General features: G+C 38.6%; 2 protein-coding genes across 12 annotated transcripts in view; one reads left to right on the plus strand and one right to left on the minus strand.

Annotated features, from left to right (window-relative positions):
- Window positions 1–22,601, minus strand: part of LOC135488774 (caskin-2-like) — a 172,037-nt gene that overhangs the window by 49,568 nt on the left and 99,868 nt on the right. For all 11 annotated transcript variants that reach the window (XM_064773679.1, XM_064773600.1, XM_064773650.1 and 8 more), the window contains 5 exons: window positions 9,065–9,160; window positions 6,594–6,724; window positions 5,084–5,192; window positions 4,436–4,544; window positions 933–1,027 (listed from right to left, as the gene is read on the minus strand). In XM_064773679.1, the coding sequence (XP_064629749.1) occupies window positions 933–1,027; window positions 4,436–4,544; window positions 5,084–5,192; window positions 6,594–6,724; window positions 9,065–9,160 (540 nt within the window). The remainder of the gene's footprint in view (window positions 1–932; window positions 1,028–4,435; window positions 4,545–5,083; window positions 5,193–6,593; window positions 6,725–9,064; window positions 9,161–22,601) is intronic.
- Window positions 111–22,601, plus strand: part of LOC135488805 (uncharacterized) — a 51,052-nt gene continuing 28,561 nt past the window's right edge. The window contains exon 1 of the mRNA XM_064773693.1: window positions 111–114. The gene's annotated coding sequence lies outside the window, so the exon portion shown is untranslated. The remainder of the gene's footprint in view (window positions 115–22,601) is intronic.

Below are 22,601 nucleotides of genomic sequence, written 5' to 3' on the forward strand. Positions count from 1 at the left end.
TACTGCACTTTAAAGAGAAAGTTTACCAACTCTCCATAAAACTCCACATCTATATCGACAATGACCTTCCATATTGCTGATAGCACCAATTATTACAAATTTTCCTCCAATTTTGATACATTTAGATCCAAATCTATTGGGAACGATTCATGTTTAAGTGCACTCATTAGTTGACTTTATGTGTCACTAATTGAGAGGCATTTTGATATTTTTTAGCCTAATTGGTGACAATGATAACTCTATCTGTCAGACAGTACAGAGGGATGCCCTGGAATGTTGTGTATCAGCCCTTCCAACTTTATACCAAGCAGCCTGCCCTGGATAGTGCTGTTTGAGCCCTTGGAGAATGGCTGCCTCACAAGGAAAATGGCCGAAAGTCACATCCAAATTGTAATAGGTTGAGAACAGCAACTTATCACAGATCCTTTCACTCTGAAGAAAGAGGACAAACTTTGTGTACAATTTGATCCTTATATGTATAAGAATTTGTGATAAGTCACTGGTCTCAACCACCCTTTCATCAAACATCGAGTGTCTTCATTCAGGTAGAGAACAGCAACTTATCACCAATCCTTACACTCTGAAGAAAGAGGACAATTTGATCCTTATCTGTACAAGGATTCGTGATAAGTCACTGGTCTCAACAACCCTTTTATCAAACATGAGTGTCTTCATTCAGAGTATATGAATTAGTACATGTATAATGTGTAGATGCTATTAAGCCAGTTTTGGCACATCTGTTTCACATACAATTGACATAAGTGCCCTTCAACAGGCTAAATAGAGTCTTCAGCATTTTGTTCACAAAAATTGGTTCATTTGTGTATTAGCAATACCAAAAATATACTTTTTTGGGCGATTCTGTATCTGAAACAAAGATATGAACAGACTCCTGAAATGCAGTTGAATAAAAGAGATGAAATTCTCCTTACCTGTATAAAATCCCCTTCTCGGAAACTGATGGCATCTGGATCATTCGAATTGGAGTAATCCTGAATTGCTTGGGCAGGTTGGGCGAAACTGGCTTCTGTAAAAATACAAACACGCCGAGTATTAATTCAGACTGTGGTTTAGCATGTCATCTAAAACATATCAATGATAACGTGACAAAGGGATTACTGAAAAAACATTTAGGAACATTAAAATACTGAAGAGGTTGGTTCTTCAGAAAACTTTTTGATGCCAATTGATAATGAAGCGTTAAATTATTCTCTTGCAACTACATGTACATGTACTTGTTGGCCACTGATAAAGAACATGACTTGTGTAGTTTTCAGGTTTAAAAAACAGTACTATATTTTATGGATATAAATGTTTTAACCCCATTTTATATTTTGGGAAAAAAACAAATGAACTCGATGATGACAACATGTGACCCAGACAACCTCAACTCAAAACCAAGTCAATTGGGTAACCTGAATCGACCAGGGTGATCGAACTGCGTCAAAGAAATTGGCTGGCAAAATAAAATGAAGAGATTCATATGGTAATTTCCAATCTAATAAACCTCTTTGAAGGATAATGAAATAAACTAATACTAGGTGTTGTTCTGGTCGTTTCTTTGGGTTCATGTAGGCAAAGAATATTACAAGTAGGGAAGGTTATATTGATGATTGCAATCCGAAGAGTGATGGTGTAAAAGTGTAAAAAGTGTTTTGGCAAAAGTGTTCCCCGCTGAAATACAATTTGCATAATGTTGAAAGAAGGTACAGTGCAACCTCCCTTAGTTGACCTCTCTATTAAGGCCACCCTCTCTATTAAGATCAATAGGTTTACCCCCCCCCCCCACTTGGTTGTGTCCATTCAATTTGACATCTCTAATCTGAACACCCCTCTATTAAGCATTGCACTTGTCCGTCCTGAGGGTCTCGTTCATATAACAGTGTTTTACAGTATATGAGAAGACTGAAATTTAAAATGCATTTAAGACCAAATGGCGTCATGACATTAGAAGAGCTCAAGCCTTTAAATCAGGTCATCAACATTTTATACTTCAACATGCGGGCTACATCAAAAAAATTATACAATCAATTAGATAGCATAATTAAACCCTATGAATTAATCCCAAGATTCTATACCTCAGTAGAATAATTTCCCATTTGGGGCTAAGATCTCTGAAAGGGACATGAGATGCAGAAATACCAACTTATTTCTGAGGAAATATTGCACCGTCACATTGCTTTCATTAAGATAAGTGCACTCTTCAAGGTCTTGATGTACATGCACAACCACTTTAAACCTCAAGTCTGTAGGACAAGCATGACAATTCAATTCATCTTTCTCTCCTCTTCAAAAAATCTAACGGACATGACCAATTGGTGACTTTCTTCGTGATTGACTCACAAGGGGATCGGTATTGTTTTGATACATCAGATAAAATTGATTTGGATTTAACATTTCTGTCAAATGAAAAGGGACACAAAATGTTCACAAGAAAAAAACTTTAAAGAGAGGATATTTTTTTACAGAAAGTTGGGTATCTATCAAATGGACTCTGGAAATGAATTATAAGTCAAATTGTGATGTTCAAAATCTGAATCAAGCAGTCATAAGGTGTATGTCCAACAAAGGAGTTAAGGCACATTGTACTTTTTACAGGAAAGTGGATAGTGATGTTTGGGGCGGGGTGGGGTGGGGTGGGTGAGGGGTAGTACTCAAAGTGAATTTTGCATCAGCGATACAATGCCACTCAATTTCCTGCGCCTTTTCCAACCCCCCTTTTTTTCTAAATATCGATTTCAACAAATCTAGGTTATTCATGTTATTTGCAAAATCCACAAAAAAAAACCCCATGAAAACTCTGCGTTTTACATTATTACTACTTTTTCATTTTCACCCAGCAGCAGTGACTGAGACAGTCACCAAGTTCATCATTTCCGATTCGGTGGATGATGAATGAAGCAGTAGTATCCTGTCATTCAGTATTCACCGGGCTGCGTCATAGAAACCCATTCCTTGCATTTTACGAGATGCACTTTAGAAAATGATTGTGCTTCTGATTGATGTACAAGCCATAAACACAAGAACATTAACACCCTTGATTTTAATGGTACTCAAGGAGAGAAGGAACGTGACAAGACCGACTCCCACGGGAACATGCAGATGTGTGATAAACAACTCTTCATCCAATGGAATGTCTATTGAGGAACCAATCAATGGCACATTTATCACTGGGACTAAGTTAAATTTAGGCGCTTACTGCCAGTGGATTTAATATCGCTGAATCTGCAGCATTTGATATCAAATATTGCTTCAAATGAATTTAAAAAGCTGAAATTGGGCCAGGACCATCATGATTTAGTCTTGTTCCAGATACTTATCAAATACAGCCCTTTGTCAGGGCAATATGGATTTTTCTCGTCCCAAGGAAGATAACATCGCACAAAGGCCGCAGGCCCAGGTTTTAATCGCATTTCAATGGACGGAAAAATTCATATTGCCCAAAAAACAGCTATATTTTCTTAATTAAATATTAACAACTGCAAATTTCAGACACACCACTGCAGATAAAGTGGGACTGACAAATGCTGTCCTTAATAGGGAGGTGTCCTGATTTAATACAGAGGTCTAATTGTATAAAATGACCCATTATCTGTGACCAAAATCAGTGCCCCCCATAGAGAGGGTGACCTGGTATTAGGGAGGTTCTCCAGTACACTGTACTATCACAGAAGATTTAAGCAGTCATCATGGACTTCAGAGTAAACTGATACATCAGCTTTACCTACTTTATACTGGCTACTCAGACAGAACATTTTTCAAAACACAACTATGTACTTAGGCATTAAACTATTTTCAAAAGAGAATAGCGCTTGGAATCTAGCTTGTTTCGAGATCACCCACATCAATGTCAATGATTCTGATTTGGCTCCATAAATCTAGGTACATCTCATTGAATTAACCCACTGATTTCTTACCATATAGTCTACACAGAAAAAAATACAAGTATAATAGTTATTGTCTCTAAATTCGTGGATGTGTCGATTACAAGACTGTCCACTTCTCAAGTGATGAAAAATTAACATTAGCAAGCAAACTGATCGTCCTGTTTAAAACATCTGTTCGGTGATTTTAAAGAACCTTCGCAAAAAACTTTCATTCGAGCTGAATCTCCAAAATCACAAGCATAAAAATTTGAATCATCGTTTAATGCATCGCAAACCCTACTGGATTTTTCCCAGAGGTATGGAGTCTACTACAAGCTACTGTCCACCTGTGTCGGATCTTTTACTTGCCCTGTTCTCTCAGGTACAATGGACCATGGCTTCAGTCTAATTATCCGAAAGACCCTCATTTATTTATCTCTCATATCATCTTGTACATCTTCAGATTCAATCCCTGGCTAATTAGGAGGAAAGTAGACTTTGTATCAAAGCAAGCGTTCGTGCTGATTCCCATACAAGAGCGACTCTGGGTACTAGTAATTGTTTCTTACCTTTGAGTAACTGTTTGAGTTCTTTAGCTGCACGTGATGTGGTGAATCTATTTACAATATCCAAGGCAGTCTGGTCATATGAATTAGACCTGTTCACATCTACTCCACACTGAAAAAGATTGTCATAGGTTGCACTAAGTTAACACTCATTGGCAAATTTCCTAACCTAAAGACCGGCAAAAATGTAATGGTTTTTTTTAACAGGAATGACACAACCCTAGAGGATTTTAACAAATAGACAAACACTTGATTTGAAATTGGGATGATTCATATGTCAATTCAGATGAAATCATATCAAGACTTTTCAAAGTGCTGTTCCAAAGCACATACGTGAATGCATGGCAAAAAATCTTAAGGACGGCGAAAACAAAATTGAACACATCTTTCACCCCAAAAAAATACACTTTATTTTAAGGTGTTTCATACGAGGTTACACAAAATTGATCACGTTTTCACCCAAAAAAATCTACTTTGTATTAAGTTTGTATGAGGTTACACAAAAAAATAACTCCTTTGCTCATTACTTGAGTCATGGCTGGCATTGGAAGGAATTAGCTAGTGACACAATCACTCATTTTGATAGTTCCCTTGCCCGAGGACACAGATGACCAGGATGTGACCCTCTCCGCCTCGCTCTAATATACTTACATCTAACAATAATTTAACTACTTCTATTTTTCCACAGAGTGCCGCTTCATGTAAACACGTTCCCTGGAGTGTTTGTCGGTTGATGTCAACACCAGCATAAAGTAATAATCTGAAAGACGAAAAGGATTTTTGAATTTTGTTGTTCAGTTTTTAACGACACACATCAACAGGTTACAATCCTATGTTGGTACCAGTTGGTTCCTGTTGGGCTACAAATTTTCCTTGTATCAACTAAATGCAAACCTGACCACTCTGTTTGATCATTTGAGCAGTCCACATGAATTATGGTTTGGTGGATGTGCTACTTTTTTTAGCTTCAAACTGTCTGATGCATTAAATTGAGTAGGGCTACCACTTTAATTTACAGAGAACTTTCACTCTGCTACCATCTGCTGTCTGAAAGATTAGCCGAAAAATGCCAATATCGGAAGATGTTATGGCAATGGCAGACAAAGGATATGATCCTATAAAAACTTCCTTGGCTTGCAAGTAGGACAGTTCAATATATATTTTGCTCTTGTTTGATGTGGGTGTTGAATAACTCATGTATTCATCATTCACGGGAGCTGCTGGCATCGCACTCAAGTAATGCAAAAAAGAAAAGTCACACATGGTGAAGCTAACATTTGGGAAGATCTATCTTCCGGTAACTGTTTTTTTTAATTCAACGTTTTTCCTTTTTTTGTATAACCGCATGTGTACATTTTGCAACTTGAGCGCAAAAACACAAATGTTGTGGCGCAATTGTCCATTCCAGCATGTTAATCGGCTTCACTCAGCAGGCAACCAATTTGATTTCGACATTAGAATAAAGGTAATCTGGAGAAAAAATGTTCTTCAAGTATTGGCAATGGGTATCCATCAAGTTCAACGTGAGCATGGATCACGATGCTTTAAGTCTGTGACTGGTAACAGGGAAGTCTTATTATCTAACAGGATGGGGTCAACCTATTTTAGAGATTGTTGGATACCAACTGTGATTGCCTGCTCTGTCAAAAGTAGGCTCCTGGGGTTGAAGACAGATACTGAGTTATTCAGGCATGGGCTAACTGTGCAAAAAGTTCACTTCAAAACGATTTATCATATTCGTCAGTCACTTGGGAACTGATTGAGATATAAACTTCAAGACACATATTAAATCATTCACATTTTTATTTTTAGAACACTTCATCAAAAGATGAGTTTAAGGAAAACCGATAGTAAAATCAGTTTCTTTGATGCTCTACTCGACTGAATCCCCTCCAGACAGCTTTAAAACAACTTATCAGGAAGCTCATATGACTTATACAAAACAAACTCCTCGAAAAAATAATTTTTTATACTACCTTTTTCCCTACACAAACATGTACTTCTCCCCTTTTCTCCATATGATATTTTTACATTTTCATATGTGCCACAAGCGCCGACTTTTGCCAGAGAGAACTAGCCTCAATTGCCAAGGCTAAAATTGATTTTGAATGATTTCAACTGACACACTTCTTTTTTTGAGCATGACTCGTGTAATCCTTACCTTAATATATCTGAGTGACCGTTCTTTGCTGCTAAGTGTAAACAAGTCGTGCGGTTGTTATCTAACATATCATTTGGACTGGACTGGAGGAGACTGCTGCATAGATTGCTACTCAGTAACAGCTCAACAACCTGCAATTATATTAAAGGACCCGTATGGCACTGATTCGTGGTAGAGACTATACTTCATGTTTTATCGTTTTTGGCCTTTTGATATAATTTTGTTTGTATTCGCAGGTAAATATTCTTTAACACCCTGGCAAATATCGCTAAGCATAAAACTAATGAAAATTTTTGTTTTCTGTACCCCTGAGTGTCTTTAATGAAAAATTTGCATCACTAACAGAGGAGGGTACAGAGTCAATCTATCTAACAATCTTTTATATTTTCCAAAAAACGTAATGATTTAAAAGTTGAGATAGATACTTTTTTATGGTAGACTGTGGTTTAGCTGTACCTGGACAGAAGCTAGAAGGAGCTGAGGGACACTTTGACTCGGGTATTAACCCCAGCGACATTTTGACCTGACATGTTTGACCATGCAGTAATATAAACAACATCAGAGAATACCATTAGCCATGACACAAGATAGTCTCGGGAGAGCATTTCTTAGAAAACAACACAAATATTTCCCTCTTATACTATTCTTTATGGTATTTCTTCTCAGCTGAAGTCATTTGTTTTAAAAAAGACCGTCATTCGCTATATAAAAGCAATACGAATGTAAAAAAATATTCAAGGACTATTAACATCAAGTACATGGAACGGGAAGTAGCTAGAGCAGGTTGAGTCATACTCTAACCCAGGGGAACATCCCAGCTGGGAGATGGTAATTTGTCTTACACATGGAACATGGATAACTTTCAGCCTTTGAAGAGAGTAATTTCTCATCTTTTTTATCCAGTGCATGGCAAAAGACTAAAACAAATTGAGGAGCCCAGGCAAATGAGCACCATCACAAAGGGGAAACTGTGTGTATCATTTTATGATGCGTATGCCTTTATGAGGAAAATGTCTTTTAAAAGTTTGACAAATCGTCTAGCGCTGCTATTATGTTGTAGTAATAGAGGTGGTTTATTGGCCACCAAGGGGTCAGTGGCAAACGGTGAGAGACATTACTGCAGCATGATGAGAATAATGGACAATTTGGGAAATTTTATAGCCCTCTGTTGTTATAGTTATGCATTCTACTATACTGTGTCTGGCTAAACGTGGTACACATTTAACCAAGAACTTCAACAGAAAGCGGGAGAGTCTTATTGAATTGGCATAAAACAACTGTTTGTTGGAGATATAGTAGCAGTTTCCTGACATCTGCTGATATCTACTTTCTTTTCTTTTTGCTTCATCAGATTCCAGTTATGCTGCTGATCTCATCACAATTTAGCTTCTGAGAATTCAAAATTCAATAGTCGAGAGTGTGGACAGGGAATTGGCACTGCATAATTCGTGGAAATTTCGTCATCTCCAGAACAAAGGACACTTAATATTCTCACAAGACAAGAATATTTTTTCATCATGAGGCCCGGTTATCACATGGTCGATAAAAGAAACCGACAACGTGACACTGAATATCAAGCAAAGCCCTCCATTTGCCAACAAGATCACTCCCAACAGTCAAGTGAAATCAGATGGTGCCTCGAGGATAGTTAGCATCGCTATCATCAGTCACCACAAAGAGGCAAAGAGGCCATGGAGGAAGCCATAGAGCAATCAGCCCAGTCGTCCTCCCGCCATGACGGATTGCCAATCTCAGACCTTTAGCCAATTTAGGAGGCAAACAGAATAAATTGAGTCGATGAACTTTGTCAATACAGATGTGCTGCAGGGATACGGAGCAATTCCAATAGCAAAATTCAATGGCCTCCAGTGACAATCTTAGAGGCGACAATATGGAATTTTATTAGAATTATAGTACGATACCCTAAGCTAATGTAAATCTAATAGCTCTTCAGTATATTTGATGATGTTTACTGATTTGGTTTTTATGGTTTTGTTATCTGGTAGAGGCCAGATGCATTATTGAAATTAGAGCCAAATGATATGACACAGATGGGACTTTGGAGATGGAACAATACTATTAGTCCACAGAACGGATGCGTCACATCAAGTCAATTGTGAACACTCTCAGGGAATCTGCTGAAAACATGCAAATGGTGAGATATTAAATTTGAAAGATGCCTTTGCGAAAGGTAGTTTCTGACATTTTGGTCAAATTAAGATGATAATGACAAAATCATATTCGTCTTGAACACAAATTTCCAAGCATTTTCAATCAATCGAATGGCATAAAATCTTGATTGCTCAAACTGAACATTTTGATGCACTTACATGTACTAGCTTTGAGCAAGAGGATTTTTAACCAAAGGACAAGATCCTTGGGGACAGCTAGGGGTCATCAGAAATAATTTCTGGATTTGGCAGACTGCACTTGACGTAAAATACATGCATATTTGTTGTGTTGATGCTTACCCTATATCGTCCAAATTCACAAGCAAGATCTATAGGAGTCTTGTGGTCCTTGTTGACACTTGTAGAGTCAGCGTGATAGCACAGGAGTATGTTTACCTGGAATGAAAAAAAACATTGGAAATTGTAATTAGGAGAACCTTGTGTCAAATAGATCAACAGGCACCTATACACAAGCAAAAGTTTCCATAATGCAGAATCATAGAAGGTCCCATATTCTTGAATCTATAAATGAAGATTATCAGGAACCACATTTTATATCGGAGCCAATCCTGGCTTCTACGACACCCCATGGTAGATTCTATAATGGAAATTCCATTATACACCCTACGACGGTGCGTCCCATCAAAATGCACGTAAGCATGAAAGTATAAACCTATTAGAGTTACAATCTTCAGAATTCTGGAAAATAAGGTGGTTAACCAATTCCAATATAAATTTGTTGATGTCAATAATTCTATAACGGATTCCATTATACAATCAGTGATGGGCACATGGTAGATATGACCATGTGTTTCAATGATTCTTTGATGGAGATTCTCCACCATAGAATTATTAGAATCATTAATGGCCCATTTTAAAATCTATTGTGTTTAATATATGTCACAGATTCTATGACGTACAGTTCCATTGATTAAAATTCAAACTTCCGACAGCAACCCTTTGCAATCCCATTTTGAATTGAAGAGCAAGTACATAATATGTGATACAGGTGGTTTCTCAGCACACAAAGAAATTGAAGTAACTAGTGTATCATGAATAAAGATGGCATAGCGAACTAAGACTGACTTGATTTTTTATTATTTCAATTTTGGCGATCCTAAGGAATACCTGAGACTGTATAAACCACAACCAAAATACTATCATGTCACCAAGTCTCAAGCAGGAATTTGCAGATCAACTTTTGCAGCCAGACCCAGCACAACAAAGGGATCTAACACGAGATCTAATCAGATTCATGCCGAGACTTGATGGCAGTGTGATTACATTCACTATGCCAGGCTACAGTAATGTAATTGCAGGATTGAAGGACAAGTTGCTATCAGTCCCAGGTCAGGAATAGCATAGAGATACACCAGTTAAATCAGTTCTGCATCCGTGGAATGCAGTCAGTTGTCATCAAAATAGTGTTCTAGGGCTAATTTGATCAAAGGGTTATAAGGGTTATTGTGATATCAAGCGGTGTGACTTGGTTCTGCGAGATTATGCCTCTTGATATTGAAAGGGGCAAACTATCTCAATATGCTCCATTGTGGTGATAATTTAGTGGCAACACCTGGTATCCATGAAAGAGGACGAATTTGTATTTTGCATTGTGTTTGATGCTGATTCATCATCTTTTAGGCCGGACTTTCTTTGTCAGTTGGGTTGGTTGCAGTTTTGGAGGGGAAGGACCCGGTGGACACCTGCAGCCATTTCAAATCAACATTCCTTCCTTTACTGAAAGATTCACCAACATTAAAGGAAACCTATCACAAAACGCTTATAAAAATGGGGAGTTTTGAACAGCCCAGTTGAACCCAAAGGTGGTAATAAGCTTCCATTGATAAATCTTAGCAGTTTTGAGTTCCCCTCAGGTAGTTGATTATGTGACCTGGGCATCTGGGTAACATTGCATAACATTATTGACTCTAGTCAATGAACTGCATAAGAGCTACATGTAATAACCAATTTAGTTATTTTACTACTTGTACGTTCAGCTAGTCTAAATAAGTATTTTGTGCCACGAATGGATTTCTTTAAAGCAATGAAGTTTTCATGAAAAACCACTGGTATGCTCTCATCCTGGAAAAAATTGATAACACTTCACGGGAATGGTAAATGTTCAGAAACCACATTTGTCCACCAAGTTCATTACACCAGCAAACGAAAGGAACCACCATTTTCAAAACATGCAAACCCAGAACCCAGGGCAGCTCAATCACCCACTTTTCAATGTTTATACACTAAATAATAATTCTTACATCAATCGTAACCTCCCGTCATACAATATTGAAGAATTCACTTGAAAAAAGTTTGCTAAATATTTTCATGCCACAAATTAAGCCAGGGGGTATGTGATTTTAACTTTAATCACTTCCATGCTCCAACATAATTTTGTTCTTTATAATATTTGCTAAATACACGTAGGCCTACAAAACCTTGCCGAAACTTGGCAAAGTTTCACTAGACGTTTTAGTGCAGGGCAACAACTAGGCCTAACCTTAGAACGGAACACCAGTTAGAGGGCTAAGCCATGACATATATCATCATCATCATTATCATCATTACTATTGGCTACTGTCCAATTATGTGGGATCTTTTACTTGCCCTGGCATAGACACTCAGGTACGAGTGGTCAAGACTTTTAGTCTCAGACCACAGACCCTAATTAATTCATTTTATTTTGAGCCGCAAACTTGTTGTGAAGAGCCAGGAATTTTACTTCTTTGAAAGCAACACCGGTTCATCCAGAAAAACAATCCTCGGTTCTCCCCGAAATCGAAACTGGGCCCTATTGCGTGGCAGCTAGCAGTGGTATAAACCACTAGGCAGTGAGGTTCCTCAAACTGTCAATTCAAACTGTTGCAGCACGAAGGAATCGGCAGATGCAGCTGGGGTGACCAACTATAGTAGGTCTAGTAATCAGGAATAACTCTCATCAAGCAGAAACATAGACACAACTCCCATTTACATTTTTTAGTCCAGAAGAAAATTCCATGGGAAAACAAATCCTGAACATTTAGGCCAATATAACATACCTAAGAAACTTGAACTACAATATTGAAAGACAAAACGTGTACAGTGTAGGTCACCACGACAATGTCCCTAAAAACTGACAATCCACTGAAATCACTGACAATGGCAATCAAATGTTAGAAGTAGACCTACTCTCCTGGGATAGATAAACTGGTATGATATTTATGATATAACATTATATTTGAAAAGGGAACAGTAGGCCCTATTAAACAGTCAACCACTCCTCTTTACCTTTCCACAACCCTTCTTGACCTTTGCTACTTGAAACCCCCCATAACATTTTCAAGAAAGACACAACTCAACAAACTTGACCTGACAACTGCAGTGTCAAGATGTTGGGCACTACTTATCCTGACAGTAGTCAATAGAGTAGACAGAAACCCTGTCATCTAGTATCATCTATGAATAATTCATAATTTGTAGTTTTCTTTACTAAGCCATTGAATTGTGACACATTCAATGGCTCAAACATTTTAAGAAGGTGGTTATCTAGCCCCTTCTTTAGATTCAGGGAGACAGGAACTGGAGGCAATCACTGAAATAAGTTTTGATGGTTGTCAATACCTTCCCATGCACAGTAAAATGATCTCCAATCATCGGAGATTGTGTTCTACTAAAACAGCTCTCATACCCGATGGTCAAAGGTGTGTTATGCAGCTCTCTGCACTTAACGGTCAAAGATGTTTTCTACACCTCCCTGCACCTGAGGGTCAAAGATGTGTTCTGCGACTCTGGGCACCTGATGGTCAGAAATGTGTTTTACATCTCTCTCACCTGATGGTCAGAGATGTGTTGTTCAGCCCTGATCATGATCGTCAAAGATGTGTTCTACAACTCCCTGCAACTGAGGGCCAAATATATGTTCTACAACTTTCTGCAGCTGATGGTCAGAAATGAGTTTTACATCTCTCTCACCTGATGGTCAAAGATGTGTTCTAGCATTCTGCAACTTTTGGTCAAAGATATGTTTCACAGATCTCTGGAAGTATTGGCCACAGGTGTTCTAACTTCTACATCTCTCATGTACCTGATGGTCAGAGATGTGTTCTACAGTTCTGTGTACCTGATGATCAGATAATGTGTTTTGCAACTCTCTGCACTTCAGGGATGTGCTTCAAAGCTCTCCCATCTGATGGTCAGAGATGTGTGCTACTGCTCTCACATGGTCAGAGGTATCCCACAAATGTAGTACTCAAGGTGAGCCACCGGTTCAATGCACCTCTGAAAGAGACCGCATGCTTCTCATCATAAACATAGCTTTTAATGAACATACATTTAATTGCAATTGCCAGAATACGAGAATGTGTAATAAGCGAGTTTATTACCAATTATACTCAATCTAATGAACGATGTCTGCACGAATCAATTCAAAGTGTTTTTGCTTTGATAAATAGACCAATTTTGAGCTCATTATTAAAAACGTACACATTTGATGCCAATTATTTAGAATTTAGGAATTTGCAATCAGGGAGGAAGGCCGACTGGAAAGAAAGATAACGTTGTGAGTACTTAACTAACTTAAGAATTTTACTGTAACCTTGACACAGTATTTAGAAACAAGCTTACCCGCATCTGTTTTAGGCAGTGCTGCTTGAAATATCTCAAAACAAATTGTGTAGGGACTGTTTGCCGACCTGTTTGGACTGGGAAAGTCCGTCAAGAAACGCCCCATAGTTTCAACCAAAAAGGCAATTTACACCATTTGGCATTGAAACTAGCTCAAATTGAAATTGCAGGAGACATTTCGAGTACAGTCACAGCATGTAAAAATGATATACAATTAGTCATTAAGGAATCTTTAGGCTTTACAATTTAGTCCCCTGTGGAGGCCAAGTGGTGAATCAGATTAAACTGAATTTTGATACCTAATATCAGAAAGGTGCAGGTTAGAACTGCTCTGAGGCAGATTGAATTGGGGATAGTGTGACTGCCAGGCACTCGCCTTAACATCAGTGAAGACTATACCTCACAACAGGTCATGCAGAATGAGAGGGTAAGGCATGATTAGAATTGACATGATAACAAAATTGATACTCTTTGCCTCCTAATCCACCTCGGCCATGCTAAAACAGGGGGTCCTGCACCTCAGGGCTTTCGTCTGAGGGAATCTGCATCAAGGTGAACTTAATCACACAAGCAGAAAATCCCTTAATGCGTTGGAAGATTCGGGCTCCACCATGGCCAAAAGGGTCCAAGTCCAGTGAACTTTCTGACCTCATACTTGACTTATGCCATTCACAGCATACAACTTCAAACCTTGAACAACCAGGGAAGTTAAACTTTTAGTTATAAAGAAAACTATGCTGATTTCCGAGCAGACAACACAGCTAATGTTTTCAGCCATACTTTATTATGGGTCAAGAACATCAGACAAACAGACTGAGTTCTTGGAAAATGCAAAAATACTTTCGCACTCAAAGACCATGATTATATTTTCATACATCATCTTAGAACAAAAATAACATCACAGGTCCAATTTGTTTAACAAATCAAGCTAATGATAACCTTTTTTTAACGAAAATATAAGACACCTCCTGCCATGATGGCACTCAAATATGGCTGGGGATTTCTGTTTATCCAGCACCTCCAAGTGACCCCAAGTCGCCACAATGGAATCAAATCTTTCACAATGATCACCCTGTCACTGGAATCACGACTTGGAAAATCGCTAGTATGAGATTGAATTTTCTGAAAACATTTATACCCAGCTGAGGAACACAAATTGAGTTCATTTGAAAGAATGCCATTACTATTACTAGACTTGAGGTAATAATACTCAACTCTGTCCAAGGCTTTTGGAATAGCATAAAGTGCAATGATTAACAACATGATTTTTGTGGTAGGAAAATAAGGCAAAGCTGACCATTGAATCAGTAAGAATCAAATGATCTCAAAACTTGAAATTGATTTAATGCTTAAACAGACCTTTCAAAATCCTTTGATATAAGCGAGCTGAATCCTATGTGTAAGTTATTCCTAAAACCGGCTTATGAGAGAATCATCAGCCGATTAACCAGACAAATTATCACTGGCCATGACATCAAGATCAATAGACCAAGTAAATTATTCAGTGAGCCTGGACAACACTATTCATTCAGTTATTACACAAGTAATGGAGTAATATTCTGATGTCGTGTGAGAGGGGGCTTGACATGCTATGGTCTTCCGTTTGCTCTGTAATGTATTTGTATGTCCATTACCCTGCCCAGTAATGTATTTGTATGTAATGAAGTGGTCGTTCGTGTCCCTGCCCTATAATGTATTTGTATGTAGACAAAGTGGTCTTCTGTTACCCTACTCTGTAATGTATTTATCCAGAGATGAAGTGGTCTTCTGTTACCCTGCACTGTAATGTATTTGTATGTAAATGAAGTGGTCTTCCGTTACCCTGCCCTGTAATGTATTTACCCAGACATGAAAAGGGAGTGTCGAATGGATCAAGTAGCTTAAGTACTGATGAAACATTGAGGAAAGATCAAAATGTCAGAGGGATGAATGTTTGCTGTTAGATCGTCATTTAGAGCTGGGTCGTAAGTCTATTAGTGGCTAAGTATGGATTTTCTCTAGCTAATAGGCTTAATTCTTACTGTTTTTTCTCAGTTTATTGACAAGCGATTTGACTTGACTTCGATTTTAAGTATTTTCTTTCCCTGCATTTTCTCTAGTAATTATGTGTCTAACTGCTTTCTTAGTTAGGTTCTCAGTTCAGACTAATTGACATGACACGGAACTGAGATAAGAGTTAGAAACATGATGACCAGGAAAATCAAGCCAATAATATACACAAATATTTTGTTCGTTTTATGCAATCAAAGCAGCTTATTGAGAATCAGAAGAGAACAATTCAGATTTTCTCAATGGATGTAGTTTACAAAAATTCGTTGCACTTGCCTTCAACAAAAAATAAACATGCCTTTGTCACTCAATCTTAAAATTACATTTTTTGTTCTATCAATAATCTATAAGTCAACTCCGTTACATCAACAAGGTGGATTTGCCAAACATGGTACATGATGGCCTTGCAATATATTGATCACAGCATCCAAGCCGTCTGTTCACACATGACCAATAGAAGTTAAAGATTACCAATAATTCCATGAAAACAAACCATTATCAATAATGCCATATTGAGAAAGCAAGGGACATCTTCCCACGCTGGTTCATCAATTGGCTGTTTTAATAATTCAATTCTATTACCAGAGTTGGGGAGTATAAGACAGAGGGCAGCCTAATAAAAGATGAGGTGACCTGGTACAGGGCTAGCTTGCACTATCAAATTTCAAAAAAATCGATTTGCTACAAATAAGGGGGGGGGGCACTCGTCCTTCAAGCACTTCCCTGGACCCCAAGCTGTTAGTATGGTTCTGAGTTTACTACCTTCTTCCTATAAAGCAGCGGCTGTTATGATTTTCTTTATCATGAGACCATAAGCTCCAATAGAGGTTCTTCACTGAAGCACATGATGACATTACCAATTGTTTTGCACTGCCATATTGGCCGTCACACATGGTCACGCTTAAAGGAAATGCATTGGCAGGTGGCCGTCAAAACGTCACGACGTGACGTAACGTGAAGAACCTCTATATACCCAAAGAAGATATTATACAGCAAAAATAAGGTTACTTTCACCAACCCTTTAGCACTGATTCGACAAAAGGCCAAATTCAATGGAAATTATAAAGTTGATTCCACATACTGCACTAGACCCATGGCAATAGCAAGACATATCACAACACTATGTTTTTGACAGTGATTTAGAATGTTTTTGACTGAGAAAAAAGTGATTTGACACATCCCACAGCTGCTGTTTTTCTCCAATTGGGCACCAATCCTGCCAATATAACCTTGGACAGAAAAATCAATGGGATAACGTTGTTATCTCATCGCGACATTGGATATCAGAAAGCAAGCCTGGTTGCCTGGGTGATGTGTGCAAACCATGAGAAATCTAAGCATACACCAATCAGTCCTCAGAAGTCACAGGTCAATTACAAATTCCGCCTACAAGTCATCTTCATGATCATTTTAAAATTCAAAGGGCTCTGTGAGGTTTGTTTTGCTTTCTCACAAAATCTTATTAAACTTTATGCTAAGTCACGCCTCGATGCTTAATATGAAACTCAACAAAATGAATGTTGCAAATATGTGATGTTTACCTCATCCCCAAAGTTCCAGTGCAGTAGAAAACTGTATGAAAACTCCCCCAAAATAGAGTGAGGGGCAAGTCCTAGATTCCCACTTGATTTACATGTACAACTTATTGTCTTATCTACTTGTCATTACTCATCCTAAATTGACCATTTAGAAATTATAACACAATGCTATTGATATCTAGACTTTAAGAGGAATATTAAACTGTAGCCTAAAGCTAGCAAGCGTGTTCCCCAACCTTGGTTGTACTGCTGGCTCCATCACTCTGAAGGACATGAATAAAACATGAAGGGGTAGACATACAACATTCTGATACCATCGCAACAAAATTGATTAACGAAAATGGTGAAGTTCGGTAAACGACTCTTCATTCATCCTGATATTATCTTATTATATATTCGTTATCTCAGCATCCATAAACAGTTCAACTTATGTTGTTTATACAGTACAGTTTATGTACTTCTCATTAATTTATTAATCACAAATATGATAAATTGGCAAACTCTGCTGAAATTTAGGAAAATGAGTAGCGTGAAGATTAATTTAAACCACACATTCTATTTAGCTTAAAGTAATTTAAACCGTTGAAGTTCATTTACATACTGAGTAAGCCATCAAAACTGCTCTGACCTTGAATCTGATATCAGAATTTAAACCTGAGTATTTAAGGCAAGGAAGATAATTTCAAAACCAACATACTCTTTTACCAAACGCTTTACACATGTAAATTCATTCCCGGAAGCAGTTCATTTTCATCCTGAGTAAGCCATCAGGCCCCGACCTTCACCTTCTGCTTCACCTTGGCAGGTGTTTTCAGCAGCCTGTGTGGCATTCCTAAGCAAAGTATAAGTCCATGTAGTATATTTGTCCCTAAAAATTAAACAGGTAGGTGGGATTTTACTCAAAAGTCTGTTGAGGAACCAACCTTTCTGAAGAAATTGTAAGTCACATGACCTTAAATATCAACTTGATATGCCATACAACATTCTTTGTTCATTTTAAGAAGACTTTAGGGGCCTTGTCCAAATTATTCGCCGAAATTCGCCGTAATTCGCCCCAAAAACGCCACAAATTCGCCTTAAATTCGCCTCAAGTCTCCGGCGAATTTTGGCGAAGTTCTGATGATGTTTGGCGAAGTTTGGGCGATTTTGAAGGCGAATTTCGGCGAATTTATGGCGAATTATCGGCGAATTTTTGGCGAATTATCGGCGAATTTTTGGCGAATTAGCGGCGATTTTATGGCGAATTGCAGGCGAATTTCAGGTGAACTTTCGGCGAATTTTTATCATTGAACGTTGGCAAAATTTATCCCAGGCAAATTTCGACGAGGAGAGGCGAAGTGAAAATCGCCGAAATCTGGCGAATTTCCGTATTTTTGGGCGCATTTTTTTACCAGAAAGCAGTTGCAGCTCACCCTGTTCTTTGTATCGTCATCCTCCTCATTGTACGTCCAATGGAGAACAGAGAGATTTCTGCAATGGTGAGTACAAGATTATTTCTCTGTTTTTTCTACAGGACACATCGGGCAGTCACGTGACAATACCTGGCACTGGCACGCTGGCACTGGGACTGGCACTGGCTCTTGCCCAAATGTTCTGCAGTGCATCTGATGTGCCACCGTGGGGACTAATGGTATTAGGCTGGGGATTCCCAGGTATCCTCGTGCCTACTGAATACCGGAGCGTTCAGTATTTCTCAGTGCTCTGTACATTGGCTGTACATTGGGCTTTATTCCTAGTGAATCGACGCAGCCCCGGTGGTCGAGGTTACCTGGACTATAGTAATAATTATAATGTTTTTGCTCTGTAGACGTGCATTGAACAGTCAGTTCTACATTGACAGTGGATGTACTATTTTTGGCCAATATTTTTTATAATCCAACACAAGGTAGCTACAGATCTTCTATTTTTACGACATTGCAATGAGGAACCGGCGAGGAGGTGATTTTTGCCAGATTGTAGCGATTTGTGGCGAATTTGAGCCAGATATATTTCGATCGGCGAATTTCGGCGAAGTTCATTGAAATACCAGCGGCGATTTCTCGGCGAAATTTTGGCGAATTTGTGGCGAATTTCCGGCGAATTTGTGGCGATTTTATGGCGAATTCTCGGCGAATTTATGGCGATTTTATGGCGAATTCTGTCGAACTTTCCGGCGAATTTTTGACGATTTTTGAGGAGGTTTTGGCGAATTTTGGCGAACTTGTAAAACTTCGCCGTAAATTCGCCAGAAATTCGCCGGTGAATTTCAGCGAATAATTTGGACAAGGCCCCTTAGTGCAGGGATGCCAAAGGATTAGAAATCAAAACCCAGGAGGTCAAAGACAAAGAATTAGCACTTGAGGCACTTAATAACATAACCAGATAACATACTGAAAAGTGTATTTTTAAAATGCACAGTAAAAAAAATTACGAGATCTGCAGCAAAAACAAAGAGGTTCCAAGTTTTTAATGGAGTGTCATGAGAGGGACTGACCAATAAATAAATTGCAGAAAAAAAGACACGTCAGATTTGTCAGCCTAGATTCCAGTCTATCAATTTTCGGCCAAAAAGCATTCAGCGACTGGGGACTGGGAAATACTTGCGTGCCTCATTATTCAACCCTATTCATACATCAGCTAGCTAGCTTGGCGCTCTCTCAACAGCAGCTCTCTTTTTCATCAACATCCAGTCAATTCAAGGCCAGCATCAGCAACACAGATCAGTAAATCACCACCATTAGCAAGCTGGAATGCACAACTTTACCCAAGAACAATTACGAGACACGTTTGCGAGGATATTCGATTGAGATGATGCGGATATTGGCTTGATATGGAGCAAGGATTCAACACTGATGACAAGGTCACCATATTGACCAGTGTTACATTTGTCCAAAGTTCCTCAATAAAAGCTCCACCATGCACAAATATTTCCGATTGACTTTTCAAACCAGCAACTCAGATAAAATGGTTTTGGATAATATCGTATAGGGCCATCTGCAACACATCAGTTGCCAATATTGTGAAGCTAACATAAGGTTTCTCTAGGACGCTCTGAATGCACACTTTGTTATACCCCTTGTGGCATGATTTATCATTTCCCTTTTTTGAAAGTGGGGATGTATATTGCCTTTTCTTTGCATCAGTTCATGCATGCTACATCAGTCCATGCGTGCATAAGTTGGTGAGTGTATCAGGAAGTGATCCTCTAGACCTAGACTATTCAATGCTCTCCTCAAAACCTTAGTATTTGTTAGGTACTCCACAAATAATGTGGGCAACCTGGCCCTAAGAATTTGACTCCACTTCTGTCGGTTTATCTTGGGAAGGCCTCTATTTCATGTAAAAATTAGCTATTGAAGATTACATGAAGTGGACTTATGGTCACAAGATGAGTACAGCTGTGGTCTCAAGGGAGACAGCTGATGACCAATTCAACCAGAAAATGGCTCGCAAACTTCCTTCTTCGGAAGAACCAATATATGGAACTAAATGATTGCCATGAAATTAGTTTTCCATGTAACTTTTCATTCTCAAAGAGTTATAGACTAGAGCCCATCAGATATGTAGTATCTCCAGTAAAAACTAGCATTTGTGTACATACATCCTGAAAGGAATCTTAGAATAGCCCGATGGCTGTGTACTATGACCCAAGGAACAAGGTAATCAAAGTGATTTTTTATATCAGCCAAGGTAGTAGTAGTAGCAATTTCTAAGGTAATTTACTTGGATATCCGATAAACTGCCTGTTGATATGATGATAGCACATGAAACAGACACACTTGTTAGGATTGGCGTCTTTAACCAAACTGCGTCATTTTCTCTCAAGGTCACGAGGGGGGGGGGGGTTGATGTACATACCAAGAAACTGAGTACATGTAGCTGCTGTTTTATTGCGTTTGGGCTACATAATAGATGGTCTTTACACTTCTTTTAGAAAATTAGAAAATTTTATACCCATACTTCCAAGGGATATAACATAATAAATATTGTGCTATGTCAATAGTCATAGAGTTTTATGTTCAGTATGACGCCAAGACCATGATAAAAATAGAGAAAACAAATTCTGACCCCCCATGTCCCTTTCTGTTTGCTTTCTTCCACTGTTTTTTTGCATCAAATTATGGTCCAATCAGCACTAATTAGAGGCTATTTAGTAGCCCCAAAATTGGGGTAAAAGATTCATGGCATTTTTCCCCTAAAATTTCCGAATTTGGCCAAAAAAGCGTGAAAGTCAAGCCAGTAATATGCCGACATACATGAGTGCCATCTTTGAATACCAAATGGAAATGAATTAACGATGTCTAAGAGGTGCTTGGGCAGTTAAGCAATGTGCAAACCAGGGATTTTAGTAGCCGCAACCTGTGATGCCGCTGATTGGTTGAATTGCAACAATAACTTGTCATGGCTCTGTCGCAATGACTTAAATCAATTGTTTGCATGGCATTATACTCTGACCTCATGGTTTGAGTCAAACACAACTGCTAACACCTCTCCAGGAATAACTAAACAAACACAATGCAATGTAGCTCAGATCTCATATTTGTAGCAGGTCATTTCAAAAACCTGTGTATCACTTATCTGCTTAAGTACATGTACCTTATGTAAACATTTGATGATCTGTTTAATACAGACTTTTACATTTTCATTTTTCGCCCCCTAGTAGCTAAATTGAGAATCAGATCCAAATGAAATTTGGTGTCAGAGGTCATATGACTAGGGAATTATGTGTACTTTAAGCTCATACACCTTGCGGTTAAGAAATGTGCCAATGTTTTGCAAATGGTTTAACGAACGTTGAACACTGCGCAATAGCTATTGAACAATGGGAGACAAAGGCTACAATGTCATTTGTATGCTTAAACTAACCATGGTTACGCAAGCCGAACACTCTTTAATTACACAAGATTCAACAGAGTCATTCAAGCCAATGCACTCAAAACCCCCGGGAGTCTTTGATCGTGTCATGAACAGAACGTGATTGCTTCTCCTTCGAGCAATCACCATCATTCCATGCAATGTGAAATGGACCACTCTGTGATTTATGTGGTCAAGTTATGGCTTCATGTTAGTCATTACACAATTAGCTCTATTCTATTGTTGTGGTCAGCTTCGGAGGCCTTTATCTTGAATTATATAGCAACTGGACCAAATTACTGGGGTTAAAGGGTCAGCAATATCTGAATGAACAACGTAGGAAATATCGTAAAATGGCAATCGCTGACTGAATTATACACATCAAGGGAACTTTTGAACAACCAAACTCACACTAACCCACGTACGGTGAAGCGCCCACGCAAACAAGCCATATTAGCCTCATCAACCTGCAACAGAGCCTTGAAAACGTGACGAGTGATTGCAATTTAATCAAATGGCGGGGACATTCCAATCACAATCATCATGTTGTCATGGTTCTCTTGCAGGTTGCAGCACCAAAAATACTGTTGGTGACTTTGACAGTAAGACACCGGTAGGGTAAAGGAGAGTCAGTGGGTCACCCGCCTAAATCTACACACCTTATACATTCTATTCTAGACATTCAGTTTCTCTTGAGGGCAGGGGGGCAGGAATATGTCCCCGGCTGAAATAATTCAAGGGGATGTCCCCCTCCTGAAAATTAAGGACCGAAGTTCTCTTTAAGAAATGTTCATGACTTGCGATGTGAAATTCTG

The sequence above is a fragment of the Lineus longissimus genome, chromosome 1 (assembly GCF_910592395.1).
Source record: "Lineus longissimus chromosome 1, tnLinLong1.2, whole genome shotgun sequence".
NCBI lineage: Eukaryota > Metazoa > Nemertea > Pilidiophora > Heteronemertea > Lineidae > Lineus > Lineus longissimus.